Source organism: Castor canadensis, chromosome 7 (genome assembly GCF_047511655.1).
Source record: "Castor canadensis chromosome 7, mCasCan1.hap1v2, whole genome shotgun sequence".
Taxonomy (NCBI): Eukaryota; Metazoa; Chordata; class Mammalia; order Rodentia; family Castoridae; genus Castor; species Castor canadensis.
In genome coordinates this window covers 139,550,667-139,570,980 of record NC_133392.1, presented here as the reverse complement: position 1 = coordinate 139,570,980, position 20,314 = coordinate 139,550,667, and the positions used below count along the sequence as shown (strand labels likewise).

Genomic DNA, 20,314 nt, shown 5'->3' with positions numbered 1-20,314 from the left:
TTTGCTGTGTTGCTTTTCTTTAGGGGTCTGTACTTCATCCTCCTTAGGGGTCTGCCCTTAGGAGTACCTTTTGTGTTTCCCTTGTCCAGGAGAAAAAGACCATTGTGCTATAGCGCTTGAGTCAGAGCTGATTTTTCAAGTCTCACTGGAGGTTTAGCTTTTAAGGATGTCTTCCTTTCTCCTCTAAAACAGTTACTTCTGCCATTTTGTTTCCCTCACATTTGTCCCCTTACACTGGGAAAGCGAAACTCTGAGCTCCCCCACTCCCAGACCAGTCTCTCCTCTCTGCTGCCCTGGGCTGCAGCTCTACCCACCTCTGACCTTTGTCTATTCATGTCACACATGACCCAACACACGCACGGGCACTATGGGTGCATAGTGCCTTTCACATGCAGGTGTTCACACACATATACACACCACTGCAAAACTGGGAACATGTTGGTCATACACCTGCTGGTTAGCTCTGGGTCAACTGCCTGTCACTGATCCAATCACGTATGGCCTGGGAGCAGAGGAGGCAGCACCAGGATGGGTATCCAGCACACCTTCTAGAGTCCCATGACAATCAAACCTGCCTGGCACAAATCCATACCCTCCAGAGACCAAATCATACTGCTTCTCCCAGATGTATCTTGCTCTTTGTCATACTTCAACTTTCTTTTCTCTCTGCCTGAAATGTACTTGTCCCCCATCAACCTTCTCGTGTGCGCCTATGTGCACACACACTGGGAACTGAGCCTGTAGTGCATACTAAGCACACTCTACCTCTGAGCTACACTCAGCTCAACCTTTTTTACACATACAATTCAGTGGTTCATTGAATTTAGTTCATTCACACTGCTGTGCATCACCACTAATTTCAGAACAACCTTCAAAAGAAACTGCATACCCATTAGTGGTAACTTCCCACTTGCCCCCCAGGCAACACAGATTTGTTGAACTCTCTGGGTAGTATCTAGACATGGGTATTAAGCATATTGGCATTGCTGACAACACTGCAGTTAACCTTCTGAGAAACTGCCAGTTTTCAAAAGTGGCCGCACCACCACCTACGTAAGATGGCTCCAATTCTCCATACCCTTATCAGTTCTTGTTCCTTTGTATATAGCCATCCTAGTGGATGTGGAGAGCAAGCTCACTGTGCATCAGCCTCCCAAACCTCACACTTTAAAAGCCAGCTCAAATCTAACCACTTTTGGCATTTTATGGTGAGCCCCTGGGCAACTGTAGTCACTCCTGGTGCCCTGACACCATAGCTCACACCCGTTAAGTGTTCATCCATTATCTACTGAGCACCTGGTACATGCCAAGCACCACTCCAGGCGCTAAGTGTATTAACAAAAGACTCAACAAAACAAGCCAAAAACCTCCCATGCCCCTGTGGAGGTGATTCTAGTGGGAAGACAAAGTTTGCCAGGTGGTGGTGCGTGCTATGGAGAATACTGGAGCCTAACTGGGCGACAGCATGCCAGCAGTGTGGTGGTGGTAATTTTAAGTGGTCATAGAAAGTCAGACTGAAAAGTTCTACATTTGAGTAGGAACTGAAGTTTCAACTGAGGTATTTTTAAGATGTAGAGGAAACACTAGACATAGGTTTAGAATACAGAGAATAGAATTCAGGTAGACAGAAAAATGGAGGCACTAATAAGCAGAAACTGAAGTGTGGCCTCTGCCCAGGGTGAAAGCTTACCAGTGTGCTGTCCTAGAAGGCAAACATGTTATTAGTTTCCCATTGTTGTAACCAATTACCACGAACATAATGGCTGAAAACATGCTTAAAGCTGGGTGTGGTAGAGCACACCTATAAACCTATAAACTCAGGAGGTGATCATAAGCATCTGAAGTAGGTGTAGTCAACATTCTTCCTGCTAGCCTCCTTTTATCTTTCTCAGATTATCCTGTTTTCGTAATATATTTAGTTTGGAAAAAAAAAAAAAAGGCTGGCAGAGTGGCTAAAGTGGTAGAGCATGTGAAGCCGAGTTTAAGTCCCAGTACTGCTGGGGTGCATGGCTTCAAACCCCAGTACCATCAAAGAAAGGTTTAGGAGTCTTCAAGGTGAAAGCAAATGAGAGTACTGTGACTGAGGTGGTTCTAAGATCTATGTGAAATCATAACTAAACAGTCTGCATCACATACTCAATTGCACAATTGCTAAGTGCAGAGAAGGCTGTGTACTGAACTTAGCCAAAAATGGGAGTTAAGCCAGTATGATGAAGAGACGAGGCAATTTACTGTATAGACAAGAGTGATTACCACAGTGGAGCATAGACTCTAAAATGGGTAATGAAGGACACAGTTAGGCAGCAGAATCAATGGATTAGAATACTTGCTATGTAGTCCAGGCTGGCCTCAAGCTTGAGATCCTTTTATCCTTGCCTAGTAAGTGCCGGGATTACACACATGTACCAGTATTTACTAAAACCTTATGTCTACACATCTGATTCCTTTAGACTGCAATCCTCCAATGTGGGATCGGGATCTTACCTTTAAATCCTTGGCATGTTAGGTTTGTTGTCTGGATGGAAGCTTACCCACCCTCAAATCCTAAGATACATGAAGTTGCTAATTCCTCCCTGCTCTGTAAGACTCTAAAAATTGCAATGCTTCATCAAAACCTATGATATAGGCGGGATGCTAGTGGCTCACACATGTAATCCTAGCTACTCAGGAGGCAGAGATCAGGAGGATCTTAGTTAGAAGCTAGCCCCAGGCAAATAGTTTTCCAGACCCTATCTTTAAAAAAATCCATCAAAAAAAAAAGGCTGGCAGAGTGGCTCAAGTGGTAAGAGTACCTGCCTACCAAGCGTGAGGCTAAGCTCAAACCCTCTTGCTGAGAAAAAACAAAACTCTACGGTACAAATACTTTAAAAGGAGACAAAAGATGCTAAATTCCTAGTGCTGAGTCCAAGAATAGAACAATAAAATGAGCCAGTTGTATCTCAACTATGGTTAAGTAGGTTCTTATTGAACACCCAGGTAACATGGTTACCTTTAAACTTCCCAATCTCTATTTTACCCCCTTGCAATAAATTAGCAATGCCAAAAACAGACCTTGAAAAATACCACAAGAGCAGTGGGGAGGAACACAGACACAAACGAAAATTTTGGAGTGGAGAAAAAAAAAATGCACAAACAGCATGTAAAATATGTTTATTGTTCTTTAAAAGGGTTCAGGGTTTGGTTTTAATTCAGGCTGCACACCTTTTATCAGTCTGACATCTCTCAGCATGTCACACTGGCTTCCACTCACAATACTTCATTAAATCCAAAAGAGAAAAATTGTTTTAATTTTGAGAATAAAATCCAGTTCTGAGAACAATTAACATTAGTCTGTAATTTAAAACAAAATAGGGGCTGTTTCATGTTGCTTTCTATATCCTTCTCCTCCCACAGAGCCAGGAATGTAACTCTCCTAACTTAGGCAGGCACTGATCCTGTTGGACACTGTGTGCATGCACAGGTGTGCACCAGACAACCCCATACCACACAATGTGCAGCATGTCAAATGGAAAGGTTCTGATGGTTCTGATCAAAAACCTTAGAGTCAATAGTCTGTCAAAACTTAAGAGGGTAGGATGTTCTGATCTTGAGTCTATGTTAAAGGAATCTATTGTCATGTTCAGAAATAAAAGAACTTTGGATAGTACCATCATTTTTACTTTAAAATTCTAAAAACAATGTCAAAAGCATTATTTTTCATTTTCTGGGATGAGGGAGGAAAGAATCTACAGATTTGCATTTAGTTAAAAATCAAAACTCCGGCAATAAGAAATAGGCAGTTCACATAGCCAGCCAACGTCTGAGGTATTATCAGTTTGAGACAAGGTCCCAGTCCATTCCTACTGGCCTAGCTGATGCTAAAAAATGGGAAGCTTATGGCTCTGCACAGCGAATTCCAGCAGAAAATGGATGACTATAACCCTGTATTTGGGGCCATACAGCAGGGCACTGTAAATATGCAATTATTTAGGTGAAAAGAGTACAAGAGCCTCTGTGGATGCCTCTCTGCTTGCTTTGTCAATGAGGCCTGGTTATAGCTCCCTTCTGCAAATGAGAAAAACAGCTTTTCTACATCCGCACATTGAACCCAGCAGAGAATCTGCAAAAATGCTACCACACCCCTCCAACAAGCAGCACTATCCCTTTGCTACTCATTGGGTTGCCTGATGTCTCTTCTACCCTGTTACAGCCTGTGGACACACACTAGGCATTCCTGGTTCTAAACCAGTGGTTTTTTTGTTTGTTTTTTCTTTTCTCAAACAGAACCTAGTAAGGAAATAACAAGGCAAATGGTGGATAAACTGAACTGTACATACAGGGAGAAGTTTAGAAAGTAAACACCACAGGCATTTCTCAAGACCAAAATACTGTGAATTTGCTGTTGCTGCTTTGACTATTTCTGAAAATTCAGACTACAAGTAAGTCCTAAAAGAATTTGAAGCTTCAGCACTCTCTGACATCATTAGACAGAAAGTCACAAGAGTACTATAGCCCACCAATTCCACAGTTTGTAGAAAGTGTGCTAATTCTCTGCTTGGACACATCTTTAGTGATGACCTGGAGTCGTCTTCTTCTGAAAACAAGTTTCTGGGATACCCACTTAGCTTCATTAGTTGGGAAAGAGAATATTCTACTCTCAGCTAAGTTATATGAGCAGATTCCTCTTCAAATGCCATTTCCCCACTAATTTACCAAAACAAAAGGCTCTTGGCCCCCTTGTCTAATATTAGATCAAGGCTTTGAGGAAAAGAAACTAACATGAACACCCCATTATCAGTAAAGACTAAAAACCACCTGGATCATTTTATATATATAATGCTTTTTTTTTTTTCTTTTCTTTTTTTTTTTTTCTGGGTGTTTTTGTTTTTTTGTTTTTTGTTTTTTTTTCCTAAAAGTGCCCAGGTGGGCTTAAGGCTGCCAGACTGCACACACACCTACAGCAACAAGGGCTTCTTCTATTCCATTTACAACGTGTATGGGGGGGGGGGAGGATGAGAAAGGAGAGAAAAAGGGAAAAACATGCCCCTCATCTCCCCCAAATCCCACAATAGGGAGGTCTATGTGCCAAGCATAATGGAAGAGTGTGCTCCCCAAACACATGGTTCTGCACAGGTTAATATTCTGCTGGTTTCCTTAGAGACCTATTCTGAAAAAGTTAAAAAAGAGATTTTGAAATTATTCAATCCTGGCAGAAATTAAAACTCCAAAACTAGGAGTAAAATCATCCTTCACTGAATTAATCCCTCCTTCCTCTTTCTATTCTCTTTTCTTAAACATTTTATTCATGTTATAGAGGGATTTCTTTGTTGTTTGCTTTTTTCCCAATTATTAGGAGTTGAGGAGTACTGAATCCATCACTACTTTGATGACACAGGTAAGATTCCAGATTCACATTTCCAGGTACCAAGAGTTCCCTCTGAATGCCACAATTAAGCAAGCTTTCATTTGTTTCTTTCTACTGAACACAGCAATGCCCATTGGTATCTCTGAAGCGTAATCGCATCTTAGGTCGGTATTTCTCCAAGTAAAGCAGCTGCTTGGAATTAAATGCTCCCCTTCTTTTTCTGAAAATGTAAGAATGACAAATGTTACATAAAAAAAAGCAATGATTCACTGAAACACATTATTTATGGCCTAAGGCCTAACTAACCTCACCCTGCCAAAACCCAGCATATTCCCCAGGCAGTGTCACTTTTTAAAGATCTAAGTTGCAGCATGAACTTCCTAAGCTCCTGAAAGGAATTTTTTCCTTCGTTGTCATTACAGTCTATTTAAATAAAGATCAGAATTCCTTATCCACAGACATATGATTATATTCTTCCCAATTAGATTAATATATTCTTCAGATTAGAATGAGCACCAAGAATTTGAGATGCTTTTAAAACAAAAAAACAAAAAATCCAGAACATATCAAGCTGCAGCACGTTCAAGACATACATACATGGCATTCACTAAAATGTTTTCATCCTAGAGCTGCAGCTATGCATCTCATGCCCTGCTAGTCTCTTTTTCTTTCTTTCTTTCTTTCTTTGTGGTACTGGAGTTTAAACTCAGTACCTTAGGCAGTCACTCTTCTACCTGCATCACACTCCACACCCCTTTTCTTTCTTTTTTTTAAAGAAAGAAGGAAATGGAAGGAGCAAGACAGTAATTGTCAAGGAATTCTGGATAACAAAACAGCATGGCCCATTATTTCAGACCAATGCCAAGATTCTGTCTGGCCACTATCATCATGATTTTGTGCCTCAACAGGTCACTTAAAGAGTTCCAGGTAAGGAGGTGTAGCTCAAGTGATAGAGTGCCTGCTCTACAAGTGCTAAGCCCTGAGTTTAAACCCCAGTCCCACCAAAAAAAAAGAGTCCCATGTGATTAAACTGCTCCTCTATATGTTCTTGCATCCTGTTCATACAAAATTCCACTTGGAAGGTATTCTGCAATCTACGAAAAGACTAGATTAAGATGCTACCTAAGATTCCTGGATATTCAAATCATACACCAGACATATTCTATAATGTTCAAATTTGACACCCAAATCAGAAAATCTTTAAATCTATGAGCCAGTAGTATTGAATCTCTTTATAATGTGGTCTAAGTTTGTTTGTTTGTTTTTAACATCTTCAAACAATATTTTAAAGCCCAAACCAGCAAATTGTTCCGTACTACAAATGGCATACTTTAATTCCTTCCTCATATTTGATCTTTTTGCTCTATGTGTTTCTGAACTAAAGTTTCATACTCACTGTCTTATAAACTGAACTGCATCTTCATACTTCATTCCACATTCAATCAAAGCAAGTGCAACCAGCACAGGTGCCCTGCAGGAAGAAAATATCCATGAAATCTTTGGAATTAAATGATTTTTTAAAAACTCAGAATTACATCTTACCAAAAGCTTTGAGCTTTCAATTAATTTCCCTGCATACTAACATGTCTGATATTGTCATATATAGTAAAAACATCTCTTATTATTAGCGCATCTTTGGTGTCTGTTTTTAGTAAAACACTAAATTCTGAGCCTATAGTAAGAGATCTTTTCTTTTTAGGATCCCTCCCCGCCACCTTTTTGATGGTACTGTGGTTTGAACTTAGGGAGGGCCTTGTGCTTGCTAGGTAGCCATTCCACCACTTGAGCCACAACCCCAATCTGAGATCTTTTCTTCCTAAAACATCATCACAAGCCAGGTGTGGTGGTACATGTCTGTAATCCTAGTACTTGGGAGGCTGAGGAAAGAAGATTCAAGTTCATAGCCAGGTGAAGCTACATAGTGAGGCCCTATCTCAAAGCAAAACCCTAAAACACTACATTACATCTCAAAATCTTCTTATATATATGTATATATAGAGATAGATATCAACGTGTATACTGGTGTGTGTAAAATCAAAAATTCACTGCAGTAATTATCACAGTAAAACAAATGGCAAAATGTGTCTCAGAATTTTCATTACAAATTGATTTTATATTTCCTGACCACATGCTAAAAGATGCTGGATTTTTTTCAACAAAACTCTTTTGATGAGCTGAAGTACCAAAGAATTGATAATTAGGAACAGCCCTCTTTCTATTTTATAATCTAACAAAGGAAATGATGTTTCAAAAGCCCATACAGAACATCAACTGTGGACTACCTACTGGGTGGGATAGCTACTAGAAATAAAATTGCACCAAGTAAACTTTTTAACACTATCTTCAGCCTTCACGTTAGGTACCGACCAAAACTTCTGACCTGGACTGGAGGTATGGCTCAAGCAATAAAGCGACTGCTTTGTAAGCTGGAAGCCATAAGTCCAAACTCCCTTCCCACAAAACAAGAAAACCAACAAAAAAATCAAGTGTTCCCGTAGCTGGAGTTCAAAAGAGCCAGGCATGGTGCGTATCTGTAATCCCAGCACCTAGCAGCCTGAGGCAGGAAGATCAAAAGTTCAAGGCCAGCCTGGGCTACATATTGAGACTGACTCGAAGAAAAAAGTATAAAACATTAAATTAAGTTAAAAATACAAAAAAAACTTCTGATTTTATGACAAATGTACCACACTAAAAAAGGACTAGACAGAGTTTACAGTCTGAGTCACCATTACCTTGAGGCAATGGCCGCTTGTACCAATGTTTTAGGTCAAAGCATACATCATAAATTGGTTTTTAATTTGCTATTGATTAAAGTATTACACTATTCCAAGCAATGTTCATTGAAGTTTTTAAGATCTACATCAATTCTGTCTACACATCCTTTCACAAAACTTTAAAAGGTCAACCATCTGTTCTCACCTTTTAACATCTCATTCATCTCAATCTCAAATTAACCATGTATAGATTCACCTCCTATCTCTCTAAAATGATTTTAACTTTGTTGCCCACTTCAATGACCTAAATCTCTGATTACTTGAAATAGGGAAAAAAATAAAACTAAGTTCAACATGACATCAGAATCAGACACCAGATGAATGAAATACAAAAGGCTGTTATGACAAATCATCACACTAGCTTTTGCTCTCATCTTCTTTCCAGTCATTTAATATTTTACAAGCAAACTGCTACAAGAATAAAAATTTTTAACTGGCTTATTTAGTCATGATAATGAATGCTGACAAAAGGCTAAGAGTTTACCTTCCCAATCCTGCAACACAATGCACTGCAACACAGCAACCTGGCTCTTCACGAAATTTGGTTTTTAACAGATTCAACCAATCATCTACTATTTGATTAGGGGGTGGAGCTCCATCATCAAATGGCCAGTCCTGAAAAGAAATGACCTCTTACATTACATTGGTATTTCCTCTGGGACTTAATATCTTAACGCAGAAGAGCTGAACACAGTAGGGCAGGCCTAACTGAACTAACTATATCACATATACCTAGTAATACAATGCTGATCACTGCTGAAAAATCACACAAGATCAAAATTTAACTTTGTCAAATAATTTAGTTTTCTCAATGAAATGCAATCAGTGTCACACACATCTAAAATTTATCTTACAAAGATCACTTTATCACAGTCCTAACAGCTAGTGTTCTCTCAAATATTACACCTGAGTAGAGTAGTAATTAGCTATAATAGAGAAAAATTGTACTTAAAGCCAAGACTAAGTAAGAGAGAACAAATACTTATTAATATGATCTAAAAGTTTACTCTGGTAGTCTACCAGCTGGAGTTTCACTGGTTTCTACAAGCATTTTTGTAGATTATCCCCCAAATGACTCGTCACAAATTTAATAAAAAGATATTGCTGCCTTTCCCTGTACTTAAAAATTTTTGTTAAAAAAGGCAAGTAACAAAATTTTTAAAACCTTGCCTTACACATTTCCCATTTAACAAGGACAGTGCCACGCTCCTGAACAAATGGAGATCATTTTCTCAAGCATCCTTTTTGTATTCAACAATTTGAGTTGTCTTCTGACCCCACATGCATTACTATTAGGTAGGAGCTTATCTTCCTTGCTAAGCCTAGCAAGAGGTCCTAACAAACCAATACAAACGCGCAGGATTCACATTTTATACATCATCTCCCCTTATACACTGTTGGGGAATCTTTTTTAAAAATGGCTATCATTATTGGCTAACACATTAAGACACTAGTTTGAAGAAAAAAAAGAAAAAGCAACAGAGGGCTAAAATAATTCTGTACTCCTTATTGGCACCACTAGAACGCTTCACATACATAGTCCATTAGCCACAGAAGTACATTATGTTTGAATTGTCAACTACGACCCATAGTTAAAGGGCTGCCAGTGTTATTACAAATGTCACTACACAGTTTAACTGTAAATAGCAAGATGGGTGAACGCTGTAGTTGAGAGCTATGAGAGTCTAATACTCCCTAAAATGCACCTAGTTAAGAAAGGGAAGTATAAAATATGCTTCCCTTACTCACATAAATACCTACTATTTTTTAAAAAAACACTATTCATTTAGAAATATCTGAAACTCAAACTAACACATATGAAATCACCATTACTCCATTTTTATTGTGTCTTTGATTTGTAAAAGCAAAGGACTGAGAGGTCTTATTTGGGGAATATCCTCTTATAGGGAAATGTTCCCAACCCTCTTTTATCACTGGAAAATGTAAATGTATTTCACCTTAAATCTGTGTGGGGGAAAAGGAAATTTTGAGCTTAACGCTAAAGGTTCTTGTTTTTTTCAAGCTTAAGTTAGACCTTTAATTTTATCTGATCATAGCTATTTAAAACAAAACCAAAAGCTAAATTTAAAAACCTAGAACAAATCCAAACTTACCATTATGTTCTACAAACTAGGTACAGGTCTTTTAGTTCCTTTCTATTTCACAAAGGTGTTTACCAACACTACTGATTCAAACAGACAATGGTTGACCCAAAGTCATTTTCTGACCATGACACATATCAAAACAAGTTGATTTCTCATTTACTCACTAGAGAACATATTCACAATACAGTGAAATTAACTTATATTTGGTTTAACTTCAGAACTTAAAAGTTTTTGTATTTATTTATTCATTTTTGTAGTATTCAGGGCTTCAAGCTTTGCTAGGCAGGTGCTCTACCACATGAGCCACTCCACCAGCCCTTTTTTTGTATTGGGTATTTTCAAGATATGGTCTCTTGAACTATTTTGCCAAAGTGATCCTCCTGATCAGCCTCCCAAGTAGCTAGGATTTTTTTTTAATTTATTTTTTTTTTAATATAAAAAAATAAAAAACACAGGACTGGTTGGTGGTGGCTCATGCCTGTAATCCTAGCTAATTGGGGAGCTGAAATTGGGAGGATGGAAGTTCAAGGCCAGCCTGGACCAGTGTGAAGCCATGAATTCAAACCACATTAAAAAAAAAAATTTTTTTTTAAATTTAAAAACCCACAGGGATACATTTTACGCATGCATTTATCCCCAGTGATTTCCAGCCCATGGACAGTAAAGTCATTTAAATACAGGAATATAAGCAAATTATTATCATTCCAAACTACTGAAACAAAATTTTAAAAAAATGTTTAGCTATTTAATTTTTGTGCTTATAAAGATATTAAGTGAGGAAACTTTATGGCTCAGACATGAAATGACTGTCTTACCAAAAGGAAATTTATTGTTTCCGTACATGAAGTGTCTTCTCAACCACTGACCAATATAATACAGACTACAGAACTACCTCTCAATAAAAAGTAAGACCGTAACTTTGAATGGTGTATTACTTCCTTCCTACCTAGCTACTGACAAAATTTCCAGATCTTTTCCTACTGCTTTCCAACAATCAAGACCATAAGGTCATTTCATCACATACTCCTAAAAGCTACTCCTATAATTCAGACAGCTATTTAGGGAAGAAGGTATAAAATTTTAACTAATCTAAGACTCCTGTTTTCTATAAGGAAATAGCATATTTAGGTACTAGTGAGGAATGTGAGATAATTAAAATCACTTTATGTTCAAATCCAACTATGAAAGAACTCTAACACCACAAAAGCTCCTCAGAAACCTACCACAGTGTCAATGCAGCAAGATGCATTCTCCTCATTCTCTTCTTCTACCTTTTTGTTCTCTACAAATTATCAAGTAACTAATCTGGTACTTGTAAAGTGACAGAGAATATTTTTATATGTAAAGTAAGAATGTCTGATAGACATTACTTTGTTATATTCAACTAGGAGCCTAGAAAGGAAAGCTATGTAAAGTTCCTAGAGATGGGATGGGGAGGGTGAAGGAAGGAGATTAAGGTGACAGTTTATGGTAGATGAATTTCACATACCTGTATGAAACAGAACAAAGAAACCTCCTACAATTGCTTTAAGTGGGTAGGGAGGAGATTGAGGGGGAGAGACTATGGGGGCAATGTAAGTAATGTACAATATAAATCTAGTAAGAATTGTCACTATGCATCCCCTCTGTATAATGAATATGTCCTAATAAAAATTTATAAAAAATACATTTCCTAAATAAAAAATGCAAATTTCCATTTTCTTGAAGTAAGTGTGAACTAAAATTTTTTTGTGTTAAAAATACTCTGCATTTGTAGACTTAAAAGGACACAAATGAATAAAGATGTATTAATCCAAAAGAATTTTAAAAGACTGATACTGGGCTGGTGGAGTGGCTCAAGTGGTAGAATGCCTGCTTAGTAAGCATGAGGCCCTGAGTTCAGGTCCCAGTACCACAAAGATAAAAAAAAGAAAAGAAAAGCTTGATATTAATACTCATCTCCTAATTTTTTTTTTTAATTCTTCTATTCACATGTGCATACATTGTTTGGGTCATTTTTCCCCCCTTCCCTCCTCCCCCACCCTCTCCATCTCCTATTTTAAGCTTAAATCACAACTACTGTGTGCCAAGTTTTATAAGTATTTTTTTGAAAGGTACAACTTATTTGTAGCAAAAAACTAAAACTCTACACACTCACTAGAACGTGGATTCCTTCTTTTTCAACTGGAGCTTTATCATATGTAGCATCACAAACTCGAACCAGAGTTGTCACTCCATACTTCTTAAGTTCCTGTAAAGAAAAACAATTATAAGGGAACTTGCCTTTGGAACCTGCAACCAAAGCTTTAGAAATGTACTATTATAAGTTGAAATAATGAGCTATCTTTCTTAGACAAAGATCAAAATCGTTCTTGCTATAGTAACATACGTAATGGACACTATGCACTCTCAGTGGGAGGTAAGACTTTTTTTTTCTAAAGGGTAATTTGGTAGCATAACTCAATGAAATTCACATACACTTTGACCTAGAAATTCTATTTCTGGAACTATATTAAAAGGGAAAAATTAAAGACATACACAAAAATTTAGGTAGCAGAATATTACCACAGACTGCTTAGAATGGTTAAAAAGGTAGGAACAATATTAATGGTCCAAAAACAAGGGGCTAGTTAAAGGAAGTATAGCATATCCATGCAATATTCATTCATTCATGGATTCATTGCATGAATGCTTGACACTTTTATCAAAATACTAAGGAGCCTGGGGGAAGAAATTTTTTTCTACACATGTATTTGTACATATACCCACATATGTAGAAAAACATCCAGAAGCCAGGTAACTAACAACTGTTTTGAAATTGTATTATTCTGCTTTTCCGAATCTTATGATTTTAATGTAATAAACTCTCTTACTTTTTTTCTTTTCCATTCTGGGGATGGAACATGCACTTTCCACCACTTGAGCAGGGTGAAACATGCACTCTTATCACTTAAGCCATGCCCCCAGACCTTCTGTTTGTATTTTTGTTTTTGAAGGAAGGTGTCTACCTTTGCCCAAGATGACTTCAAACTCAAGATTCTTCTGTCTCCACCTCACCTCCTGCACCACCACACCCTGCTACTGCCTTTTTTTTAATGTAAAAACCAATAAATAAAAATCAATTTTGAAATTAAGATTAAAAAAATGGTACATTAAAAAGACAGCTAATGCACAATTACAGCCAGAGATGCCTTCCTTCTCTAAACTCTTCCTGAGGGGCTGGGGATATACCTCAGTGGTAGAGTGGCTGCCTAGCATGTGCAAGAGTCTGGGTCTAACCCTTGGGGTGGGGCTAGGAGTAAGATCCTCTTACTGCAGTAACTGCCTGAACCGCTGACTGCCTACCTTCAAGGGGTCATGCAGTGGCCTTTACTACTTTTAGAGTATATAGCCAAAGAATCCATAGGTTGAAAATAGCAACACCCAATTCAGCCAGGCTTAAAGGAGACTGAATAGCCTAAGGGCATACAAACCTAGAATCAACTTATACACTATGTACATGAAGTTAAGAACTTCAAAGAGACCAGATGTTAGTGGCTCATGCCTGTAAGCCTAACTACTTGGGAGGATGAGACCTGGGAGGATCCAGGTTCAAGGTCAGCCCAGACAAATAGTTAGAAAGACCTCATCTCCAAAATAATGGACTAGAGGTGTGGCTCAAGTGGTAGAACACTGGATTTGCAAGCAAGAAGCCTTGAGTTCAAACCCTAGCCCCACCACAAAAAAATAATAATAGTAATTTTTTATGGTAAGAATTTGTTACCAGGTCAAAACTTTTAGTTGGCTCAACTTTACCACCTATAAAATGAGAACCCCTAGGAAATCATCCAGATCTCTAAGTCTACTTCATAAATACAGCAACAGAAATCACACTTAGACTGAACAACCTGGAAATTCAGGACTGGAGGTATGGCTCAAAAGGTAGAGACTCTACTTTGCAAACAAGAAGCCCTAAGTTCAAACCCCAGTCCCACCAAAAGGAAAAACAAGTTTACATTCAAATGTCTGGTGAAATAACGAGTTTCTCCATTTCCAATAGGAAAAAAAAAAATTATACATCTGATACAATGCTACCTATTATAAGAACTTTGGTGAATGTCCCAAGGTACCCCAGCACAAAAATAATTCTTAAAAAAAGATTAAAATAATAATAATAATAATGCTACCTAACAACTTTGCCTCCCCCAAGTTTCTGGACTCCTATTTGTGATGAATATTATTATGAAGTCGTTCTGGGGTGTCTTTTTATCAAGGGTGCTAAGAACACGCGAGAGTTTTAGTATGAGACCTGGGTTAAGTGCCAGTTTTACCACGTACAATGTTCTATTGAATAAATCATGAGTCTCAATTTCAACATGTACAAAAGAGAAATGATAACAGTACCTACATCTTGCAGGATTTTTCTATCTGACTTTCAGCACATCCATCCATTGAATAACATTATTTATTGCAATGTTGAGTATATACTATGCTCAGAAAGTGTGAATATTTTAATTATTGAAAGCAGTAATAATAAACGTAGAAAGAACATAAGAAAAAAACGTAGTACTAGATTATCTTTACAGTATTCACAAATTACCTAAGTGCTCTTTCAAAAATCTATTGTAACTAATTTGACCCAATTCAAATCAGGATTGGGAGGATCAATACCACATTTCAATTACAGGGATTTTGCTTATAAAACAACCCCCCAAAAAAACCAAACTATGCTACCACCTTACCTCTGTGAACTTGCTGAGAGTAGCATTGGTAGGGTTGTGAGTTATCAAAAAGCGCAGGTTCTCATAGGAGATCTCCACAGGTGCTGGACGGTTCATTATGGCAAATAAGTGTGAGCGTGAGTGTGAGTGTAATGGGGAAAATGAAAAAAAATCAATAAATCTTGAAATGTTTCACAGCAGAAAACATTAAAAAGACCACTAAAATGCCTATTGTTGATCAGTATTTTCTCTATTCAACTTGTTTGTTCCTTATGACACTTCTCTCTTCAAGACAGGCAGAAGTATGCAGAATCCACTCAAATCCAAATTCAATTTGGGCCTCAATGTCTGCAGATGGATACCTTCAGACTCCAAAAAAAAAAAACCAACTACATAGAAAACTTAAGCAGCCTTTACTACATTTAGGCACTAGTGAGACAAGCTAAAAGTGTAGGTCGTTTCACTTTTGTTTACTTGATGCTAAATTTTACTGGAGTCATTAAAAGAAATATGCTTGCAATTAAAAAAAAAAAAAGCCAACAATTTCTGAGGCCGGTCTTGGTGTCCAGAGTCTTCAAGGCAATGTTAATTATGGCACATAGAACCCCCAAGCTCACTTGTCAGCGAAAACGCTGTGCTGAGCCTGGCAGAAGTCTGCCCTCACGCTCAGAATCGCCATAAATGTGCAACGTATATTCCAACGAAAAACCTGGGGGGAAAAAGCATAAGTAAAATGAAATGAGGTGGTAACATGGTAAACATGAAGCTTTAAATAAATACATTATTTGGGAGACAAAGACATGTAAAATGTCACCAATTCTAAATTATCGCCACCTATGAAGAATAGGATAAAGGAGTATACCCTTTTAAAAATCAGAGACTTGCTGAGTGCGGTGGCTCAAAACCTGTAATCTCAGCTACTCTGGAGGTGAAGATTGGGAGGATTACTGTTCAAGGTCAGAAAAGGCAAAAAAGTTAGTGAGAACCCATCCTCACAAACAGCTGAGCATGCTGGTATTCGCCTGTTATCTCAGCTACATAAGAAGCACAGTAGGAGGACCATGGTCCAGGCTGTTTTAGCCAAAAACTGAGACCCTACCTGACAAACAACTAAAGTGAAAGGACTGAGGGCAAGGCTCAAGTGGTAGAGCACTTACCTAGCAAGTGTGAGACCCTGAGTTCAAACCCCAGCATAATGGAACAGGAGAGGGACAGACAGACAGACAGACAGAGACAGGGGGAAAGGGAGAGATTCAAAAGTATTATCTTTTTTCCAATCTGGGGTCAAGCCTGTAATTCTAGCTTCTCGAGAGGCAGGGATCAGGACTGAAATTGAATGCCAACTGAGGCAAAAAAGTTAGCCAGACCCCGTATCAACCAATGGCAGGGCATGGTGATGCAAACCTGTCACCCTAGCTACGTATGGAAGACCAAGGTCCCAGACAACCTGGGCATAAAGCAAGTTTCTATCTCAAAATAGCCAACACAAAATGGTCTGGTAGAATGACTCAAGTGATAGAGCACCTGCTTAGCAAGGGTAAAGCCCTGAATTCACTCTCCAGTATTGGGTGTGGGGGATAGGGGGAGACTGCGTTCAATGAAGTTTCTGTGCTGTTAAGATTATTTCTGCTTTTTGGTGCGGATAGCCCTCCTGTAATCATGATTAACGTTCCTAAAACCCAAGCCTTTATGTAAAAAGTGCAGCAAGCAACAGCCTCACAAAGTGACACAGTACAAGAAGGGCAAAGATTCTCTGTTATGAGAATCAAACGGCATTAAGACAGGAAGCAGAGTGGCTATGGTGGGCAGACCAAGCCCATTTTCTGGAAAAAAGCTAAAACTACAAAGAAAATAGTGCTGAGGCTTGAGTGTGTTGAGCCCAACTACAGATCTAAGAGAATGCTGGCTATTAGGAGTGCAAGCATTTTGAACTGGGAGGAGATAAGAAGAGAAAGGGACAAGTGATCCAGTTCTAAGCTCCATTTCTTGTTTTTTTATGAAGAAAATAAAATCATGAGGTCAATTTCACTTAAAAAAAAAAAGATGATTTCTAAGGCTTCAAGTTTCAACTCCCAGTACAACAAAAAATAAAGATTATTTTTAACACATTTTTAGTATCTTAAAACTCACTTAAATCTTTTTTTTTTTTGGCAGCACTAGGGTTTGAATTCAAGGACCTCACACTTGCAAGGCAGACACTTACCACTCTTACCACTACACCAGACACTTAAATCATTTTTAAATGATTAAAGGTAAACTTTCCTTCTACGGGCTTTTTTTAAAGGAATTCACAAAAATACCCTTATTTTTCGGCCTTTGATGATTAGGTATTTCACACATATTCATTTTTTAAAATAAGGTATACCTGGCTGTGTGATAGTGGCTCACGCCTTTAATTCCTAACTACTCGAAAAGTAGAGATCAGGAGGGTCATGGTGGGAGGCTAGTCTCCCAACACATAAAAGGGCTGGTACAGTGGCTCAAGTGGTGGAACACCTGTCAACCAAGCATGACACCCTAAGTTTAAACCCCAATACCAAATCCCCCCAAAAAAAGAGAGAGATTGAAACCAGATAGAAAAACGCAGAAAAGATACTGGCTAGAGGCCATTTCAAGAAAAAAGTGAGATATAGGTAAGAACTGAGGCCTACAAACTTTGAAACCTAATCTATTCTCAAGTCTTTTGTGATTTTCTTATGGGTATTCTTTTTTGCTTGTTTGGCAATACTGGGGTTTAAACTCAGGGCCCCATGCTTGCTAGACAGATACTCTACTACTTGAGCCACACCCCTTTTACCAGTATTCTTGATGGTATTTTTATTTTGTAAGTTACATACTTGTGATTATATTAACATGGGTACAAATGCTAAAAGAAAAATTCTAAAATATTAAATATAAAATTCAAGCCAGGCAATGGTGGCTCATGCCTATAATCCCAGCTACTCAGGAGGCAGAGATCGAGGTTCAAATCCAGTCCAGGCAAATAGTTTGAGATCCTATCTCGAAAAAAGACAAAAACCTTCACAGAAATAGGGCTGGTGGAGTGACTCAAGGTGAAGGCCCTGAGTTTAAGCCCCAGTACCACACACACACACACACACAAATATATATACATATATATATATATATATATATATATATTCAAAAAGGCACCCTAAAAGCTTCAATAATACTTCAGCAAAATGAGTTACCCATTACTATGAAAATTTAAAACTTCCATACACAAAACTAAAATACACATCACCACTCTTTTAACTCGTAATTCCAACTGTAACCCCAAATCCACACAAAAATATTTTAAAGACTATTCCCTTGTACAGTCAAGGAATTTTACAGCTAGTGGAAATGCAGAGATGAACTACTCTGACCTTTTGAAAACTGAAAAAAAAAAAAAAGACTGGGTGTGGTGGTGCATGCCTATCTGTCATTCAGCTACATCAGGGCAGGAGGGAGAGAGCCATGAGGAGGAGGATCACCAGCCTGGACAAAAAGTTAGTGAGACCCCTCCCAACAAATAAGGGATATGGTGGCATGAGCCAGTGGTCCTAGCTACTTAACAGGAATAAGGAGGAGAGTTGAGGTGCAAGGCCAAACTAAGCAAAAATCAAACAACTAAAGCAAAAAAAAAAAAAAGCCAGGAGTAGAGGAGGCCAGGTGTGGTGATGCATACCTGTAATCCTACATGCACACATGCTGGGCAAACAAGAGGTAGAAGGATCTCTATTCAAGGCCAGCCTGGGCAAAAGATGACCCTATCTAACAACAAACTAAAGAAAAAAGGACTGGGGATGTGGCTCAAGTGACATGCCTAGCCTATCTGAGCTCAAAGCCCAGTACCAACAAAGAATAAAAAATAAAGATGTTGGAGGGTCAAAGACATTAACATGACTTAACTAAGACCACACAGCTAATCAGTAGTAAATCAAGGACAAGAACCTAGGCCTCCTAACTCCTTATTTTTCTTCAGTTTTGTAGGTAATCCAAAAAAGTGTATCTTTTCTTCAAATACCTGTTTCCATGATCATCTGCAACTGTGACCTTATAAGAAGGGAAGATTATTAAAGTAACTACTCAAAGAACAATGGTTTACATGCAGTGCAGAGTGAAACACAAGGAAATTCTACCCTGTTTGAATCCCTTTGGTTCAATGATGTTATCACATCTGTGTGTGTCAGCTGAGTCAAGGAAGTGAAAGGCCTGCATTGTAGCATGGCCAGGCTTAAAAGGTTACAGTTCTAGCATTAAGTTTTCTACCTAGTTTCTAGTGTTTGTCTGCTCAGCAAACAGAACAAACTTTATCCCATCCTATTCCTTCCATCTCATTTTGAAAGAACCATTTCCAGGGATAAGGATAATTCATCATTAGATTTTCAATTCTTAATACCAATAGCTCCAACAAAAGAATTTCTGCCAAAAAAAGTGGTATGTTCTATCAAACACTGTAATTCCAAGTTCAAATGAAAACAGAGCAAATTCAAAAGTATGGTGGGATTTTATAAAAGCAGCCCTATTTAATTTATCCCAATGTTACCGGCATTCTTTTAAAAACTGTATCAGTTCAACGTGAAGCATGCCTGCAATCCTAGCACTGGGACTGAGAATTCCAGGCAAGCTTGAACTACACAGTGAGTTCAGGGTCACCCAGTGCTACATATTGAGAACGTCACAAAAATAAATAAATAAATAAAAATAGGGCAGGGGCGGAGAGGTAGAGAGGTATCTAACCAGGGCTAAGGACTTGAGTTCAAACCCCAGTACTACAAAAAAAACACAGAATGTTAAAAAAAAAAAAAAATTCTATCAATTCATTCTCATCAAGCTTTCCACAGAAAAATCACATTTAGCTCAAAATTAAAAGATACAATAGACCTCTAATTTGATGGCCTATACCAAGTAACCACCAAATTAAAAACGTATTTTAACACAGATGCACAATAAAATAATTCTAGCTATGAGGAAATAAAAATCTAAAAACAAAGGACTGAAGAACTACAAGTAATCATATATTTACTGTATGATTTTCTTTACCAGAAATTCTACAGGAAGTCATGCAAATTTGAGTCAGCTTACTGTCTACAATCAGACAACATAAAAGCATAGCACATACTGTATATAAGACTAAAACCTTGCAACAATTTTTCCCTAGAACAAATTAATTTCACATCAAAAGACACTTGTACTTCTTATATTAAAATAAGTACAAATAACCTAATCTGTCAATAGTAAAGAATTTATCCAGATGAGGACCTAGACATTTTCCTTGCAAATGTCAAGAATTTATTAATTTAAATATTTATTGGAGTGTCACATACTCCATGGGGCAGCAAGGACATGGAACAAAAATTTCTGTCAAAATGGATCTTATATTGTCAAAATGGATGTTACATTTTAGTAACAACAACAACAAAAAAA

General features: G+C 37.9%; 1 protein-coding gene across 2 annotated transcripts in view; it reads right to left on the bottom strand.

Moving 5' to 3' along the window:
- Window positions 1-3,133: 3,133 nt before the first annotated feature.
- Window positions 3,134-20,314, bottom strand: part of Ptp4a2 (protein tyrosine phosphatase 4A2) — a 29,035-nt gene continuing 11,854 nt past the window's right edge. For both annotated transcript variants that reach the window (XM_020163099.2, XM_020163095.2), the window contains exons 2-6: window positions 14,924-15,611; window positions 12,361-12,453; window positions 8,603-8,733; window positions 6,741-6,815; window positions 3,134-5,564 (exon numbers count right to left, since the gene is read on the bottom strand). In XM_020163099.2, coding sequence (XP_020018688.1) covers window positions 5,456-5,564; window positions 6,741-6,815; window positions 8,603-8,733; window positions 12,361-12,453; window positions 14,924-15,019 — 504 coding nt within the window. In that variant the 5' untranslated portion in view covers window positions 15,020-15,611 and the 3' untranslated portion in view covers window positions 3,134-5,455. The remainder of the gene's footprint in view (window positions 5,565-6,740; window positions 6,816-8,602; window positions 8,734-12,360; window positions 12,454-14,923; window positions 15,612-20,314) is intronic.